The sequence below is a fragment of the Fringilla coelebs genome (assembly GCF_963513975.1).
Source record: "Fringilla coelebs genome assembly, chromosome: 16".
NCBI classification, from domain to species: Eukaryota; Metazoa; Chordata; class Aves; order Passeriformes; family Fringillidae; genus Fringilla; species Fringilla coelebs.
Genome location: NC_140042.1, coordinates 5,672,279 through 5,689,266, shown reverse-complemented (window position 1 = coordinate 5,689,266; position 16,988 = coordinate 5,672,279). Strand labels below are relative to the sequence as shown.

The 16,988-nt window shown below is 42.8% G+C and overlaps 1 protein-coding gene across 2 annotated transcripts in view; it reads right to left on the bottom strand.

Moving 5' to 3' along the window:
• PRKAR1B (protein kinase cAMP-dependent type I regulatory subunit beta) overlaps positions 1 to 16,988 on the bottom strand; it is a 91,703-nt gene that overhangs the window by 10,732 nt on the left and 63,983 nt on the right. For both annotated transcript variants that reach the window (XM_084216256.1, XM_084216255.1), the window contains exons 8-9: positions 12,090 to 12,150; positions 8,556 to 8,677 (exon numbers count right to left, since the gene is read on the bottom strand). In XM_084216256.1, the coding sequence (XP_084072382.1) occupies positions 8,556 to 8,677; positions 12,090 to 12,150 (183 nt within the window). The remainder of the gene's footprint in view (positions 1 to 8,555; positions 8,678 to 12,089; positions 12,151 to 16,988) is intronic.

Sequence of the window (16,988 nt, the reverse complement as noted above, 5' to 3'; positions counted from 1 at the left end):
GAGCACCACCATATTTCAGGTCTTGTTTACACTGTAGTGTTTTTGCTTGAAGACAGAGAAGCTCCCAGCTCCTGACACAGCAGATGCCTTTAATGTCAGTTCACATTTAACATGCCTGGGGCCATAAAGTTCTTGTTCACCTTGACTAAGTGCTTTGAATCAGGGCTTGTGAGCTCAGGCTCCAGTGCCAAAGGAGCTCATAGGGATCCTGAAAACCTTGAGGGGTAAACAGCCTGGGCTGCTCTCCTTACTCTCCTTACTCCCATGGACAGACTTTTCATCCCCTGTGAACCTCCAATGCTTTTGCAGACTGCTCTGGTAGGAAGACATTTCTGGACAGGACTGAAGAGCACCAACCATACCCTAAAGTTGGTATTAGCTCAGGAAGAAGTTACAGGCTGCTTTGAATACAGAGAAAATCCTTCACTCTGATTTTTATGCAAATTCAAATGAGGCATGCATATATTAAGAATGAAACTGCCAATTACTAACTTTGGGGTTTCCTTCTCTGCACACCAAATGATTTCCCTGATTTCCCTGATTTCCACATATCCCATAGTGGTACAGGGCCAGGGTGTGTCTGTCATTCCAGCATAAACTTTAATTTTATGGGTTTACAAATCAGATGTTTTAAATTACCACTGAATGAGACTGGAGACTCCTACACAAGTTGTCATGTCAAAAGTGAACCGGGGAAACATTCATACTTTTTTTTTTTATGCTGGGTATAGCATGTGCAAAAAGAGGCTGGGAAAACTTCTTTTAAGCCTTTGGGAACAGTATGGCTGCACTGCATCCTCCTGGGAATTGTGCTTTGAGATGTAGGTTTATCAATATCCCAAAGGCAGAGCAACACAGCAGGTCCTGTGTGTACATGGTGGTGCTGACATAAGCAATGTCCTCACTCCCAGTGTCCTGGAAGACCACCAGCACATCACTCCTCAGCTGCCATTTCAGCCCTCAGGGACTGCTGATAGCATCATTCCTGGGACAGCTTTCATGTTAGAGCTAAGGATCAGCAGTTCTAGGGCTACTTTCCAAAAGAAGACAAATCCTTTGAACTATGTAGCCAAAGAAACTGCAAATATTCCTTTAGCCAGTAAATAATCTTGGATTTTTATTATTTGCCAACCTTTGATTTATGAAAGAGACCTTTCTACAAAAACAAGGGAAGAAATCAACACATTTCTGCCAATACAAAGTGCAAGTGACTTCCACAGAACCTGCAGTATAAAATAACACCCATCATTTTTGTGTGGTAGCGTTTAACCTAAAGGAATAAGGATGGTCCACTAATGATGAGGTGCTGGCCACAGGCTCCCACTGTTTCTCTGCCTTAGACCTTCCATAAACAAAACCATGAAGGTTCTTCAAGCTGTGTAATTCCCATCAATTGATTTTTCAGGAATGAAGAACTATCCCAATTTTTGTGCCCTCTGCTTCAGATCACAACATGCGACACAGAGGTTGCTTCACACGCCTCATCAGAAGGTGTGGTGAGGATAAAAACCCTGTGACCTTCATGAGATGTTCATGCAGGTAAAGAGGAATGAGCTGGTTAAAAGGTTACATGTACTATAGAACAGGGTTACTAAAACTTGTACAATCATTTAACTATAAAATTATTTATGTCCTACTATATGGAGGGGCCAAATCCAGGTGAAAACTCTTTTCCATCACAAACTATTGGCTGTGCACATTGCTTTTATACTGTTTTCCTTACCTCCAGACCTCTTTTTCAAAAAGACTCATTTTCCTAATATAAAAGCTATGTGACATTAATGGTCTTGCAGAAGGATGAAGCAAGAGGATTTAATTCTGGTTGTGGACTCAAGATTGAGTCATGACTGGGTTTGACAGTATTTTTTAACTGTACATTTTTAAACTATTATATATTATTCTCCACTCTCTGGGTTCATAGCAACTCAAGGCATTTACATACAGTTGTCCTGGTTTCTGCCACAAATGAGGAACGAAATCTGCAAAGCTTTAAAATAGACTAGAAATAGTGGCTAATGTGAAATTTCACAAAATTGTTAGGAAAATGCTCCCTCGTACATCACTTCTGAGGTTCTGCAGAATTCACTAGAGGTGACAGCATTGCAGTGGCTATTGGTGGGGCTGGAGAAAGAGTTGGAAGGAAAAGCCAAAAGCTGCAGTCACTGACAGGTCCTCCAGGCTGGTGGGAAGAAGAAAGGGAGCAGCCATTTGCTTCCTATGAAACGTTATCCCACACAGCCTGACCCATGGAAGTTACATTGAGTTTGACAAGAGCTGGACTTAGCTGACATTTTAGTCTCTTTGACTCAGCAAAATACTTCACCTCCATCCCTGTCAGGATGAGACCCAATCACACACCCAGCTTTCCATCTTTGATGGCAGCTGGCCATTAAAAATGGATCCTGAACACTGAGAAACTCTGCAGCAGGGCCAGTGGAAATGCTGCAGCCCCAGCACAAGTGGGTGATATCAAGAAAATCAAACGTCCCCTTCCTGTAAGTGCTCTCTGGGAAACAATGTCTGTGCAGTTAAAAATAAGCAGAGTACAGAGCCCTGGTGCCTGCTGGCTCTGTTTATTCAGGATATTTTGTTTATTGGGTACATTAGGAGTCGCTGCAGACTGCCTTTGACAAACATTTTCGGTATCAACAAAATCCTGGTAACACTAAGCAGTTCAGATTTGTAGCCTTTGAAACTCCTTTTCTAGACAACATTCATCTTCCTAATTAATAATTAATCACACTGTGTTTTAAAGAGATTATCAGGTGTGATAGCAGAGTGTGCCTAAGGCAGTGACTTCATTATCCCTATGGAAGGAGTTTACTTTGTAGTTCTCCTGCCTGTCGCAGGGGTAGGTGCCAAAGGGGTCTCTCTTAGGTTAGAATGTCAAAGAGCAACGATTTAGGGCAGGAAACAATTGGGCTATTATTTTTCTTTTTTCTTTTTTTTTTATTTTCCTTCTTAAGGAGCTTTTAAATCATAAATCTTCAGATGCTCGTTGTGTAATTTAAGACCCAAGTCGAGTTTTCCTACAGAAAGGCCCAATTATGTGTAGGACCAGGTGCCCTTCCGAGGTTACCATGGCAGGAAGAGTTTACAAACACTGTTCCACCTACAGGCTTTGAACTGCATCTGTGCAGAGACGCTCCAGAGCGTGCCAGGAGTGTCAGCAGGGCTGGAAACACTGATTTCACCTACAGGACACTATCTCAAGTACACTCTCATCAAGAACTCACAGCGGATCCTGCCCAGACCGGAGCCGGTTTGTGGCCCTGACTTGAAATGTCAACAGCAGCACGGAAGGAACAGCCCCCACCAAGGACTGCTGGGCTGTTTCCAATGTGATCAGCCAAGGATAGTGCTGGAAAAATAATCATTACCAATTAATTTCACTCATTTATTTCAATAAGGCAGCCTTTTGCGCTATCAGTGGGGTTTTTTTCTTTTATTTGTCGATTTTGCTATTCCCATTGCCTGTGACAGATATTTATGCTTTATCCCATTAAGCTTTTCCTCACCTTTAAGAAGTGCCATTAGGATTGTTCCCACTGATGTGGAAACAGGGAGGGCAGTGTTCTGCCCACAGACTGAACAGGTGAGACTGAAAATCAGATGCCTTGACTATGTCTCCTCTCTAACCAGCAGGATAATAAGGAAGAATATAAATCCCAGATTTTTATAAGTGCTTTTCACTAAGGAGTTGCAGAGGTGTACCCTCTGTAACTTAACACAAATCTGCAATTAAATACACTGGGTTTTAAAGCTAAAACCAAAAATCCAATGCCAAACTCCTTGATACCATGGGTCCATTTCTCCTTGAATTGTCTCCTGTGAATTATCTTCTATTTTTAGGGCTTTTATTTTTAGACTGCTGCATGCGATTGCTGGGCAGCTCAACCAGCTATTAATTGCAAATGTTTTACTTCTCATGCAGATTTATTTCTATGCTTTCTTTTGAAACCAACCTGTCCTGGGAGCAGATGACAGGCTGTACACTTAAAGGGCAGCCACAAGCTGTGCTCTTCAGCTTCACCCTGGCCCTGTCAGAAACCTTTTGCTGTTCTCTCCTCCTCCACCTGCGCTCGTTTGTGAGTCTGTGCACACATTTTTCTTAAACCATGTCAAACTTTATGAGTATCAGGGCCATGTGGCAGCAGCTCAGCAAGCTCTGAGAGTGCAGCTGAGATTCAGAGTCCCTGGGCACAGCGGGTGAGTCCCGTGACAGGCTGGGTGCGCTGGCTGGTGACAAACAATGCCAGTGATGTGACAGGGGAGGGCTGGCAGCTGGAAATCCCAGCAGGTCCCTGTGTTTTTGGCAGCTGCCTTACAGACTTCGAGGTACTGTGCCACCCAGCCAAGCTGGAAGCTGAACTTAAGAGAGTGGTACATGATCATAACCGCTATTTTTAATGCTATTGTCGCTACCTTTCTCAGTAACCTAGACAACAGCAAAAACCTCTTTTCTTTCCAGTTTCAGAGCACTACTACACTGGTTTGAACTGCTGTTTGAGCTGGAGTCAGTGGCAAAGCACAAGTTGGGAATAAATAAAACCAGCCCCTGTTCAACTGGCATTTCATTTAAAGGGACTTTTAACTCCACAAAGCTCACATGCCTTTGCATCCACCACTTTAAAATGCTGGCTAAAAATATTTGCGTTATCTGAAGTCAGATGAATAAATCCCCCCCACTGCTGGGTACACAGTGTGGCAGGGCACGACACAACTGCAAATTTATTTGTTAGAAACCGTACATCTGTTATGATTTACGCCTGCCAAACTATAATTCTTTATGGCAACAATTGTTTCATGGTGCTTAAAGTTTTTCACCTCTGTGCCAGGAATCTCATATGGGATAATTCCATGACCTTGGAATCCAGCAGATACATTCCACATCTGTCTGGTCTGGGAAAGCCCGAGTTTGTTGTGTGAAAACCATAGTGGGAAAGTAAGACCTGGAAATATCTGAAAATACAGAAACTGCAGGGCTGCTTCTTTTTTTTTTTTTAATTACTTGTTTCAAGTGCAGTAAATCAATCTCACAGAAGTCGTTACTTTGCTTTTATAAGCAGACATTCACTTCTGACCCTATCTTAACATTAAGGAATCTGGTATAAACATTACAATAATTCTATCTTAGGGAAAAAAAGCCCATAACCTTTAAATATTATAACTAAATCTTGTTGAAGGCTGCTTGATATTTAAAAAGAAAAGAACCCAAACTACTGGAAGTAAACATCTTACGGGTGCCTGTGAAGATTTAGGATGGGAGAAAAGCTGTAGCTGTCCTGGAATCTCAGGGTATACACTTTTCTCATTAGACTTTTTAGCAAAAAATGAACCATAAACAGCTTTGTGAGCAGTGAACTTAAAAAGCTCTGGTTTCCTGTGATTCTTCCCTGTGCACATTTTCTGTTATTCTAATAATTTGGCTGAGCTCCTGCTGCAGCCTCGCTTTCCAAGAGGCACTGTAGCATTTCCATGCTCACAGCCTGCACCTCAAATAACCTGCACCCCAAATAAACTGTGCCACACTGGGGGTAGGAAGGTGAACAGAAAGCCATGAGAAAAAGGTTATAGGAAGAAATACAGGGAAAAGCTGAATGTGTTTGCTTGATAGAAGGGGGAGAGTAATTAGACTTAACCATACTAACTAGGATGATATTCCTGGTTTAAAGCAGGAATTGCTGTTCTGATCATCACTGGGGCTATCAGTCTCCCTTTCAAAAGGTTTCAGTGGTTTCTCTTCAGTCTGCAAATCCTGAAGGTGCCAATCCACTCCCAGGCTGTGTCCTTGGGCAGGAGCAATGTCCTTACAACGTCCCAAAGGGATGGCACAGAGCAAGGCAGCAGGGCAGGCTAACCAGAAATGAATGACTAATTCATGGAGTTCAGCAATTTTAAATCCATATGTGAGTCCTGGGTGCCTCAGAGAAGCTTTTATGCTAGGAGTCACAAGATTCCACTTGGAACCAGTATCTGGGATGCACCAAAGCTTTATAAAGTGATAACTGATTTGTCTAAGGCATGATATGAATGATCATGGCTTATGAAAAATCATTGACTGGTTTGGGTTGGAAGTGACCTTAAAGATCATCTCATTCCACCTTCTGCCATGGGCAGGGACACCTTCACAGGGGAGAATTTCTTCCTGATATCTAAAGCTACTCTCTTTCTTTTGAAGCCATTCCCTGTCCTGTCACTCCAGGCTGTTGCAAATAGCCTCTCCATCTTTCCTGCAGGCTCCCTTCAGGTGCTGGAAGGGCACAGTTAGGTTACCCTGGAGCCTTCTTGCAGCTTGAACAATCCCAACTCTCTCTGCCTTTCCTCCCAGGACAGGGGCTCCATCCCTCTGATCATCTCAGTGGCCTCCCCTGGAGGGGAGAACCCAGAGCTGGACACAAAGAGCAGAGGAGCAGCATCACCTCCCCTGACTTTCTGCCGCTCTGCTTTTGAAGCAGCCCAGGACACAAATGTCTTTCTGGGCTGCATGGAATGTAAAATGAGTAAATAAAAAGGTAAGTGAGTACCTTGTCCAAAAATCATGTGGCCAAGTTAGCTTTGTAGTACTGGACACGCTGTGCTCCAAAGGAGGCTGCATTTTAGTGATATATGAAATGGTTTTCTGCATATACAGCAGCCAAACAACTTGGCTGCATTTCTAGTGGTTTGGATTAGAAGACTACAAACATCAAAAAGCATATGAAAGAAGCTAATGGCTTTTCAACATATTGTGACAACAAACCAGCCAAAACTACTTCCAAGCAGGTTGTAGAATAATGTGTTCCTGGTGACTTGCAGCAATTTTTCCTACAGAAGAGCTTAAAATCAAAGATGTGAACTCCTGTAAAAATCACGTTTTAAATACGAAGCTTAAACTCTGTGCAAGCAGGCATAAATACTGCAGCAGCACAAGAAATAGTTGAAACTAGATGTTCATTCTTTAAAGTAAAAAATATAGGCAATTTCCAAAGTAAGAAACTAAGTCAGATTTGCAGTGGAAGGGTGAGGTGAGCAGATACTTTCTACAGAATGCAATGTTAATGCTTTTCTACCCATTCAAGACTTAACAGCTGTTTCAGCAAGAGGGGGAAAATAAAGGCCCTTGGTAACTCTTAAGCAAGCTGCCAATTTTCCACATGGGATTCAATGGCTAAGAAAATTAGATTTTCCTAGTCTCCTGCTGCTGCAAGGAATAACAGCACATTCAGAAACACTAGGAGCAATAAAAATTCCCTATTTCTGAAAAAGCTTCTGTTTCCTAAATTTTCCTCATATACTAAACATCTTCTTAATAAAAAGATTCCCTATCTAATATCTAGTGTCATTTATTCTAACACTGTTGTTTTGAAGGGACACTGCTTGTCACATATTTAAAGTTCTTGAATTATCTCCCTGTTTGATAGACAGGTGCAGTTACTTGCACTGACAATTTTGTGAGCATTGAAGAAAAACTATGTTCATAAATAAAATACATATTTCCAACACTCAAGAGGAAGGAAGGATGTAATTTTAATGTCAGATATCGATTATGAACCAAATTCTGGCTGCTTTGCATAGATGTCAAAAAATCCACAGATATAGAGCAAGCAAAGCAAAGCCTGGGATGCATTCTGTGTGCATACAACTGGATCCCAAGGCTGCACCATGACCAGCCTCTTACACCCCTCTGACCCACCTTCTCCCACACTGAGGGGTTCCAGCTCCCTCCCAGTTCCTGCGCCACCACTGGAACTCCTTGCTGGTCATGTCACACCTGGTAGCTGTCACCACAGCCATATGCTGGCTATTTCTGCTCTGTGTATTTGCATAGGAACACTCACAATCCATAGACAATCATATCCCAATGCTCTCCTGCTATTCAGTCTGAGTCTCTCTAATTCCTCCTTATAGCTTGTTATATCACAGTGCCTTGGTACTTGTGTGAGATACCAGGGATCCAAATATTTATGTCACAGAGGGGGGGAAACCCCGTCAGCATCTGTTTGCAGAAGTGAGATGGTGGAACTGAAGTGTCAGATAATCTCCCAAAAAGATGTCAGCATTTTCAGCTGCCTGACAGATCTGTCTGCCTGTGTCAGAGTAAACAAAAAGATGGCTCAGCCGTTAGGACTGAGTTTAAGGCAAAACAAAGAACAAATTATCTGTCTTCTGATCAGGTCTCCTGCTCCAGTTTTCAGATGTCCATTTGTGATATCCCCTGTAAGTCCCTTTGGGAACAACAATCAATGCACTCTGTGGCTGACCAGCTCTTCTGAAGTATCAGAAATTTGGAACTAGAAAAATCTCTCACAGTGAACAAACCTTCAAACAGTAAAGACACCAGACACAGCTCAAAATTACTCTGCATTTTCACTTTACTGGAAAGAAGATTGTCTCACTTAAGACAATTCCATGGAACTGGTCTCTGAATTCATTTGAATTTTGAGTAGGTCTCCTGGTTTAAGTGGAGTTAGATTTATGCTGAAGTAAGAGATTGAACTGAACCCAAATGTCTTTAATACAAAGCCTTGATCTTTACCAGGAAATGACAGAGCTTATCAGGTTGCCAATCTTACCTCTGTAATAATGAAGAAGTCATCACCGGGCTCTCCCTGCACAACAATTTTTTCTCCATCTTCAAACTGGACAGGTTCCAGTGCATCAGCCACTGTCAGCCGCTCCCATTTGTCCAGGGACTCTAAAATATTGAAGATCATAAAGCTATATTATAAAAACACTCCAGCTTTGGCTGAAGATTCATATCTAAACTGACAGCTCTGCCGTGCCTGGTTCTGTTATAAAAGAAACATTTCTTTCATCCAGGCACTTTGCACGAACCTCCAGTTGGGAAACATGAATGTATTTATTCATTGTGCCTTAGCCATCAGTAATCACCCAGATATCCATCTGAAAAGTTGGACAGGAAAAGTTGGCTCTGGTTCCTCCTCCTGTGATCTGATCCGTGCTGCCCTGGCACTGCCACGGCCTGGAGCAGCTGAGGAGATACAGGAGCACCCCAGATTTCCTCACCACATCCCACACCAGGTGTCAGGGCAAGCCTTGCAGTGTTTTCATCAGGGCTGCTCTCAGTTCCTTGGGTAGGTGATGCAGAGTGTCCATCTCAAGGATGGTGAGACCACCAGAGCAAATGGCCAGACCCTGGTGGCACGAGCAGCAGGAGACCAGAGGCATCCAGGTTTGTGGATGTTTGAAATGTCACCTCTTCTTCATTTGCCAGCAGCATGGCCTGCAAAATGCTTTCCTTTCCATTCCCCCTCTTAAAGGAGAAAAGTTATAAAACTTTAAAAAACAATCTGCAATTAAAAATGATGGGTCTGGTTTAGGGTTAACAGAGCAAAAGCAGCCTGTGATGGGGGTCCTCATCACCCACCTGCCCCTGCCCCAAATCCCCACCGTGGCAAGGCACAGCCTGCACAGGGCACATCCAGGGCAGCTCAGGGTCCCAGTGCCCTCCCCTGCCTTGCCTAAGGGGTGGATTCCACCTGTCCTGCTCTCAGGAAGGAGGTGCCCCCTGTGTCTCTCTCCTACACATTTGCATGAGAATTCAAGAGAGTGAATTGTACTTGAACTTTTGTACTTTGATCAGATTTGACTGAAAAATTACAGGTTTAAGAGTTATTAAAAGGAACAGATAATACAATGATTTAACCTTCACTGCCTCAAAAAGCTGGGCTGAAATTCATGTCCCAGAGCTCTGCTGATCCCTACTTACTATGAATTATTGAACTAATGTGTGTCAAGATACAGTTTCTGACACCAGGATTAGATGTGTGCCATTCCATCAGACTCTTGGTTTCCCAATTTTTTTTCAAAATATTGCTTAGAAGGATTATGTGAGGGTGAAAGGAAGTTCCTTAAAGTTAAAATGCCTTTTGGCTGAGCTCAAAAGAACACACTGAGCCTGGTAACAGAACCAGACCAAAGTGCTCAAAGCACCAAGGGTAAGGCTGGAGCTGACTGACACAGCTTCATGTTTTTATGCCACTTTCTTGTTGCTGCTTGGGAAATGAATTGTTTCTAACATTTTCTCCACCTAAAGCACTTTCCTGGTGTGTTTGTGACCTTTGCTGCAGAAGAACTAACGTCAAAGACCAAGCCCATGTTGTCAATGCACCATTCAAAAACTGCTCTGTTTGATTAAAAATAAGCATAAAACTCTTTCATACAGACTAGAGAAGACTTTTTCTTTTCTTTTTTTTTTTTAAGAACTCGGTGATTAACAATGAAAAGAAAGAGCCTCTTGAAACTTCTTCTTCAGTTGGCTTTATGAAAAATTCAAAGCTAATTCTAGCTCTAGTCACGAAGTGTCTCTCTTTTGTCTAAGGGAACTGTACCACTACAAATACATTGGTTAATAAATCTTGCAAACAGAGCATTATATAGAATATTCTACAAGTTTTAGCTTTAAAGTATCAGATAAATTAGACCACATGTAATCTTTTTGCAATGCCTAAATTGTACATATCAATTCACAACTTTAATTAAACTCCAGAAAAAAAATTTTAAAGTATTGCTTCTTTCATAAGCAACTACTGATAATCTAAAAAAATCCTTAGATATTTAAAAAAAAAAAAGTGACTCTTGCAATTATACAGCTAATTACAGACACTGGACAGACCTTGGAAAAAAGAAACATAAGAAGCAGGTAGAGGTTTTTCCACCAGGAAATCACTGAGTTCTGACCACAGTAAGGGATAAAGTGAAGTTGACTTTTCAGTGCCATTTTGAGATTTCTAAAATATCTTTCTGCTTTGCAGGTGTCATCTACTTTTTAGACATGTCAAAGAGATCCTTACACATTTCACCTAAATCTCCATGCTCCTGCAATGATGTGTTATTTTGTTCACTGCTTTTCTGTACTTAAAAAAAGTTCAAATCTTAAAGTCCTTCCTCTTTTTTTGAACCAAGATTCAAAAGCCACACTACAAATTAGGCTCTAATTACAATGCAAACCACAATGAAGGAATGTGTTTAAGGAAGCACATCTCTGAATAACTTTTCTACTCTGAAATTGTTTTGAGATGTCTCATTGTTGTAATTGCTCCTCATTAGTGCAGGTGCACAGATTCTTTTTTTCTTTAAATACTCATTGTAATTTGGTATAATTGGTGCTCTTAATTTAGGAAGATTTAAATTAAGCATAAAAGAAGGATTTGAAATGATGAAAACTTCATTAATAAGCGAGCAACGTACTTGGCCTCACTTTAAGCATACAAATATAATTGAAAATCTCATGGATAGCAGCTCTCAGAAGTTCAAGTATACTCTCACTGAGACACTCTCATATTTCAGGTACCTCAGCTTGAATGGTAGGTGAACATCATAAACAAAAAAAACCAGAAAAATTTTAAGCTGAAGTATAAATACTTTAATTATATAGCAAATAAATCCTGAACTGTTTTTTTCCAAACAGCCCCAGCAAAAACATGATGTTTCTCCTACAGAATCAACAAGTCATTGTACTGTCTAACACTGTCCTCCTTATTAGAGGCTTTTGTTCTCCTAATGGTGATTGATTGGTCAGGCATTATGGGTTTGTTGTTTTTCCTACTGAAGGCCATCAAGAACATGTCCAAATTTCGTGGCTATCACATTAATCAAAGGGAAACAAAATCCAAGGACAAGAAGCTAAACAGATGTTTTAAGAATGTGAGACAGGGGCTGTAAAATGCACGGAAGAAAAAAGATCAGTCCAGTTTGATTCGTAAGGTTGGTTTGTTTAGTGCACACAAACACTGTATTCTTGCAGGGAAAAGCTTCTCACCTGTTCCCTGGGAGGATGTAACTGGACTTTATGACAAATTCATATCTCTGCACTGCTTTCTGCTCTATCCACATGATCTTTACTCAGCAGCAGCTACTCAAAGTGCCAGTGTGTGCCTGCTCCACCTTTAGCGCTGCAAACACATGGGCAGCGCGCAGGAAGGAACGAGAAAAACAAAAAGGGCCCTTTTCACTTTCATTCCTTCAGAAACAGCACAATGTGAGACCTTCTGTCTGAGCACTGCTCCTTTCATCAAAGATCAAAATTCATCCTGCCAACGGGAATAACAGAGAAACCAACAGCCAAGTTCCAAAGGGCAACTGACCCAAAATGGAGACCTTGCTCAGGAATTCTTCGTACATCTTCCGCTTCCTCAGAGTGCTGCCCTGTTATTACAGGAGAGAGAAAAAGGAGGCAGAACATTACACAAAAGTATTTTTGTGATTTCTTCCTACAGCTGCTCCTTTTTTTTTTTTTTTCCCCCCTCCCTTTCCAAATCTTAAGCATAGCCAGTGTAAACAGCCTCAGGCAAACGTTTCCCCATAAAATGTCTGGGCAAGTTGTATTGCTGATAAGCAAAGACAGAAGGACTCAAATTCAATCCTGCTGTAATTTCACTGACTTCACTGGTGTTACTGGACACTGCAGATGAATTGTATCCATTTACAGGCCATCTTTTTAAAGCCTGAACTTCATCAATTAACTGTTTAGCTAATTCAACACACATCTTGTCGCCAATGAGGCTCTTTGCAACTACAAAGTAGGAAAAAACTTAAAATATCCCCCTTGTAGATCCCATCCTTTTAGTTTAAAAACTCTTTAATGCCAAATATTTCTCTGTAAACCTGGTTAGTGTTCTGTATAGTGTTGTATCTTTTGTTATGCTGAGCAATCCATTCATATTATCATTTTAACAAGACTTAAGCATTTGGGAGCAGACAATCCATCAATGTATGTGCAGCCACCAGCACAGTCATTCCCATTCTACTAAGATTTTGTTGTGTGATAAATTTCTAAGACACCTTCTCCTTACATGGTATTTGATCAGCGAGACAGAAACCACAAGCAGCTGTTCCAGCACGCATTTTTGAAGCTGATTCATGTAGGAATAATTATGATGAAATTTTACCAATACAAAAATAAAAATAATGAAATGCATCCTTAATTCCTTCTGCAGTGACATGAAAGTCCTGTAAAGAAATTCTTCCCAGGTACCAAAAAGGAACTCCAGGGCCTGCCTTGGTCTAGTGCAGTTGGTTCCACACTGGTGACACCCCAGATCACTCCTGCCGGGGCAGATTTCCTGGGGATGTCAAAGGCTGCCTGGTGCCTCCTACTCAAATCTACAAGGCACAACACAAGGATAATACATTGATCCTCTCAAGAAAAGGAAAACAAAGATGCCATTTATTCATAGACTGGGCAGAGAGGATGGAAGCAAATGTCAGTGTCTGCCATAGAAAAAGTCACTTCTCCATTCCTCCTCCTCCAAGTGACCACATGTGGGTGCTGGGGATAGGGAAGGGGAAAGGAGAAGGAACATTTTTCCCTCCAGTGTGAAAGCAACCACAAGTGTTTTGGGCATGAAAATGGGAATAGCTGATGTATTCAAGAATTAAATATCATCCCTCTTCCTAAGTGCTGTGCAGGTGGGGCTGCAACAACCCCCAAAGCACCACAAATCCTTCCAGCAGCACCAACAGGCTCCGGCCCCAACCAGGAGCTGCCAGGTGCTCTCCTCTGGGGGCATCTCCCATTTGTGCCCCTGTCCTGGGGTCACCCCTGCTCCCCAGGAGCCCCAGCAGCAGCAGGAGCTGCCACTCTTCCCAGGTAGCTGTGGACCAGCAGCAGCAGCAGCTCCCGAGGCTCCCGCTGCGCGCCCCGGCCGTAACTCGGGGCTGGTGCTGACAGTTCTGCTCAGCGATAGCATCGCTCACCCTCCTCTGACCCCTCCGTGCTGCTCAACCTCGGGGGGCCCCGGCTGCATTTGAAGTGCCAGAAAGAAAAAAAGGAGAGAACTTCAAACACAGGAGGCTCTGCAAGCCACGCCAGCTTCTGACAGCTCGCTGGGAGACCAAGAATGGAAAACTGGACACTGCAGTTGTTGCTTTCCTCCCTGCAATCGAGTGGAAACGAGAGCAGCAAAATTGACAGCTGTGGAAAACCAGATTGGTGGTTTAGTTTGATGGGCTGGGACACCCAGGGACAGATGTGGAAAACGCTTTTTAAATGACTTGAGGACACAGAGGAATTTTAAGAAGCAGTAATCAGCAGCCATAAGTGATGCCTGACCACGGCTTTGAGTATTTAGAGATGAAGACAAGACCCAGGAAGGTGGGAATTGCAGCCATCCCACCTGGCCCAGACAGAAAGAGCCCACCACTTCCTAGAGGAGCACAGGTGTGCACAAGGCAGGAACACAACCATGCCTTGGCTAAACTAAGCCAGGGCAGAGTACAGAATCCACAGCGAGGACAAGTGCAAGAGAAAAACTGAAGTGGAAATAGTTAATTAAATGTGCTGTTAAAATTTTTTGTATTGCCATATTATCTAGAACCCCTCTTAATGCATAGCTACACTGCCTTAAATATCCCCTGTCAGAATGATCCCACAGGGGTGAGGGAGAACATGGTGAGGGAGGAACAAGTGACTGGGGCTTAGGGCTGCTGTTTGCCAGCACCTGCACTGAAACTCAAGGTGACCCTGCTGAGGGCTCCTGACTCACCCTGCAGGATGGCTCCATCCATCCCTTCCTCCCTCTCTCCTCAAGGAGGCAAACAGCAGCCCCTGGGGTGGCAGAGCTTCACCTCAGGCTGCCCAGGCAGGCACAGGAGCTTCCTCTGCTTTTTCAGAGCATCTGAGGCTGGATCCAGGGTGGCACAACCAAATCCCAAATTCAGTTGCAGGCAGGAGAAGCCTGGCTTACCCTTATGCACATTGTCTTTATTTGAGTGTGTTTTCCTGCTGCAGCTCTCACAAGCAGAATGAGGGGAAGGATTTTGAGAGATCAGTACTGTAGTGCAAGCTAAAAACAACCCAGCAGTGGAATTACAGCCAACCAACCATGTGTTTATTTCCACTGGTATTAACCATCTTTTCTCCCATGCAACAGAGAGAGAACAGATAGAATCACAGGATCATAGAATGGCTTGGGTTGGAAGGGACCTTAAAGATCATCTTTAGCTCCTTCCAACCTCCTTTGGCCAGCCTGATATTCCTCTCTCATCCCCTCCCAGGCATGGTGTCACCTCTGACTTCTGATGTCTCTTCTTTTCCCTAGTTGCTTTACCCAAGCTGCTGGGGCCAGGGCTATGAACAGCACCACAATCTCCTCTCCCACCCTTCAGGTGCCCTCTGCAGAAGTGCCAACCCGTGCATTCCCTGGCACACGTGCTGGGGCTGTCCTCATGCAATATTTTCATGAAGCAGCAGCAATTAAGACATTTACAGACTATGAGATGCTGAAAGTTCACCAGAGCAGGAAAATAACAAAAAGGGATCTGGAGATGTTAGAAATGGGGCTAGAAAATAATAGAATGAGCATCCATTTGGAAAATATAACCAATTTTTAAAAAATCCAAAGCGGAGATGTTTGACATACAGAAGACCTGCGAGTTGTAAAGCTGAAAGAGATTCACAGACAGGAGGTGAGACCTGCATCAGACTGCAACAAGAACACAGCCAAGGCTATTTTGGTCTGCACAGGCAAAGATATCATCCAGGAATGAAGTTTAGAGGCTCCATCTCCGTGGCTCAGATGTGACGGCGCCTGGTGTGCTACATTCTGTCTCGGTACCTCTCCTCCAGAAATGTGCTCCCAAATCCAACAGAGCTTGAAGAAATGCTAAAACACTCAGGGAGAGCTGATAAGGAAGGAGCAAAACAAATCCAGCCTGTATTTGTTGGCTCAGTGCTGGGATCATAGGTATGTCATCCTCATAGCTAGCATGCACTGTGGCAGGGGTTTGAAGTAGACAGTGATAATTATCTACAGATATATGACAGAAAGAGAGGGCAGTTCAGTACAGCATAACTTGACATAACTCAAAGTAATGGGAGAAAATCAAGAAAATCTAATTTAAGATCAATATCAAAAAAGTTTTCCAATGAAGGAATTATTCTCTCACAGAAAAGTTTCCCAAGGGAAGCAGTAGAAATCTTACAGCTTAAGCCAGATAAAAACAATAGTAAATGTACATGAATAATTCTGCACTGGCAAGGTTCTTGATGGCATGTTTTAAAAAGTCTTTATTAATTCTGATTTTCTCTATCCTATTAATATCTTATTTCAATAGTTGCTGCTTCTCCCTCTCCCTCTTCTCCTTTGTTCACTTTCTCCCTGGCTCTGAGCTGTCAGGCACAAGCTCATCTCCTCAAAGGCAGTGGCTCCCATTAACTACAAAGCCTTGTTAATATTCTAAGCTGCAGTGCTCCTCCCTGAGACAGTCCCAAGGAGAAACAAGATCACTCTCATTCCTCAAATCCACACAGAAAAGGCCTCAAAGCCATTTTTAGGACCATTTAATGTTGCAGGCCCTAGGCTTAGCTTAAGCAATACACAGGCTGGGGAAAATGAATGCCCCAGAGACTATAACAGGTCCTTGAGTTCCTATTAAGCATCTGTTTCATCTCATTTCCAACTGCCCTTTCCCTGTTTTCTTCCATTTTTTTCTTCTCATTCCTCCAGTTCAATCTTTCTTGGTCCCTCCAGCACTCTTTGTGTCTTGTTTCCAATTCATTTTTTTCCAGGTGGAGCTGATTGAGTCCTTCCTGGAAATCCCCACCTTCAGTAAGAAGCCAAACAAATGTCTACTGAGAGGCAAAGCATGACTCAAGTTTCAAAGAAAGAATTATCCTGGCAGGAGGTGCCAGAATGGACCTCAGGACTGCACTGCCCCATTTAATCCCTGATGAAGCTGTTCATGAATGATGCTTTGGGTGTACATTCCTGCTGGAGCATGAAAGAAAGAGCCACTGTGCATTCTGGCCATGGGCACCAAGCAGCCCACATGCTCCTGGTGCTCTCTGCCACTGATGTCAGGAGGATTGCAGCCCTTGGAGTTGCTTTATGCTTTGGCCACCACACAACCTACATTTTATGGCAACCCAAAATCCTCCTGACTTTATTTTATCTCAGCTGAAAAAAAAACTGCTTGTTAAAGCATTTGTTCTTGGGTTCAAAGCTGTAAAAAGACAGTAGAAGAAACCTAAAATAACATAAATA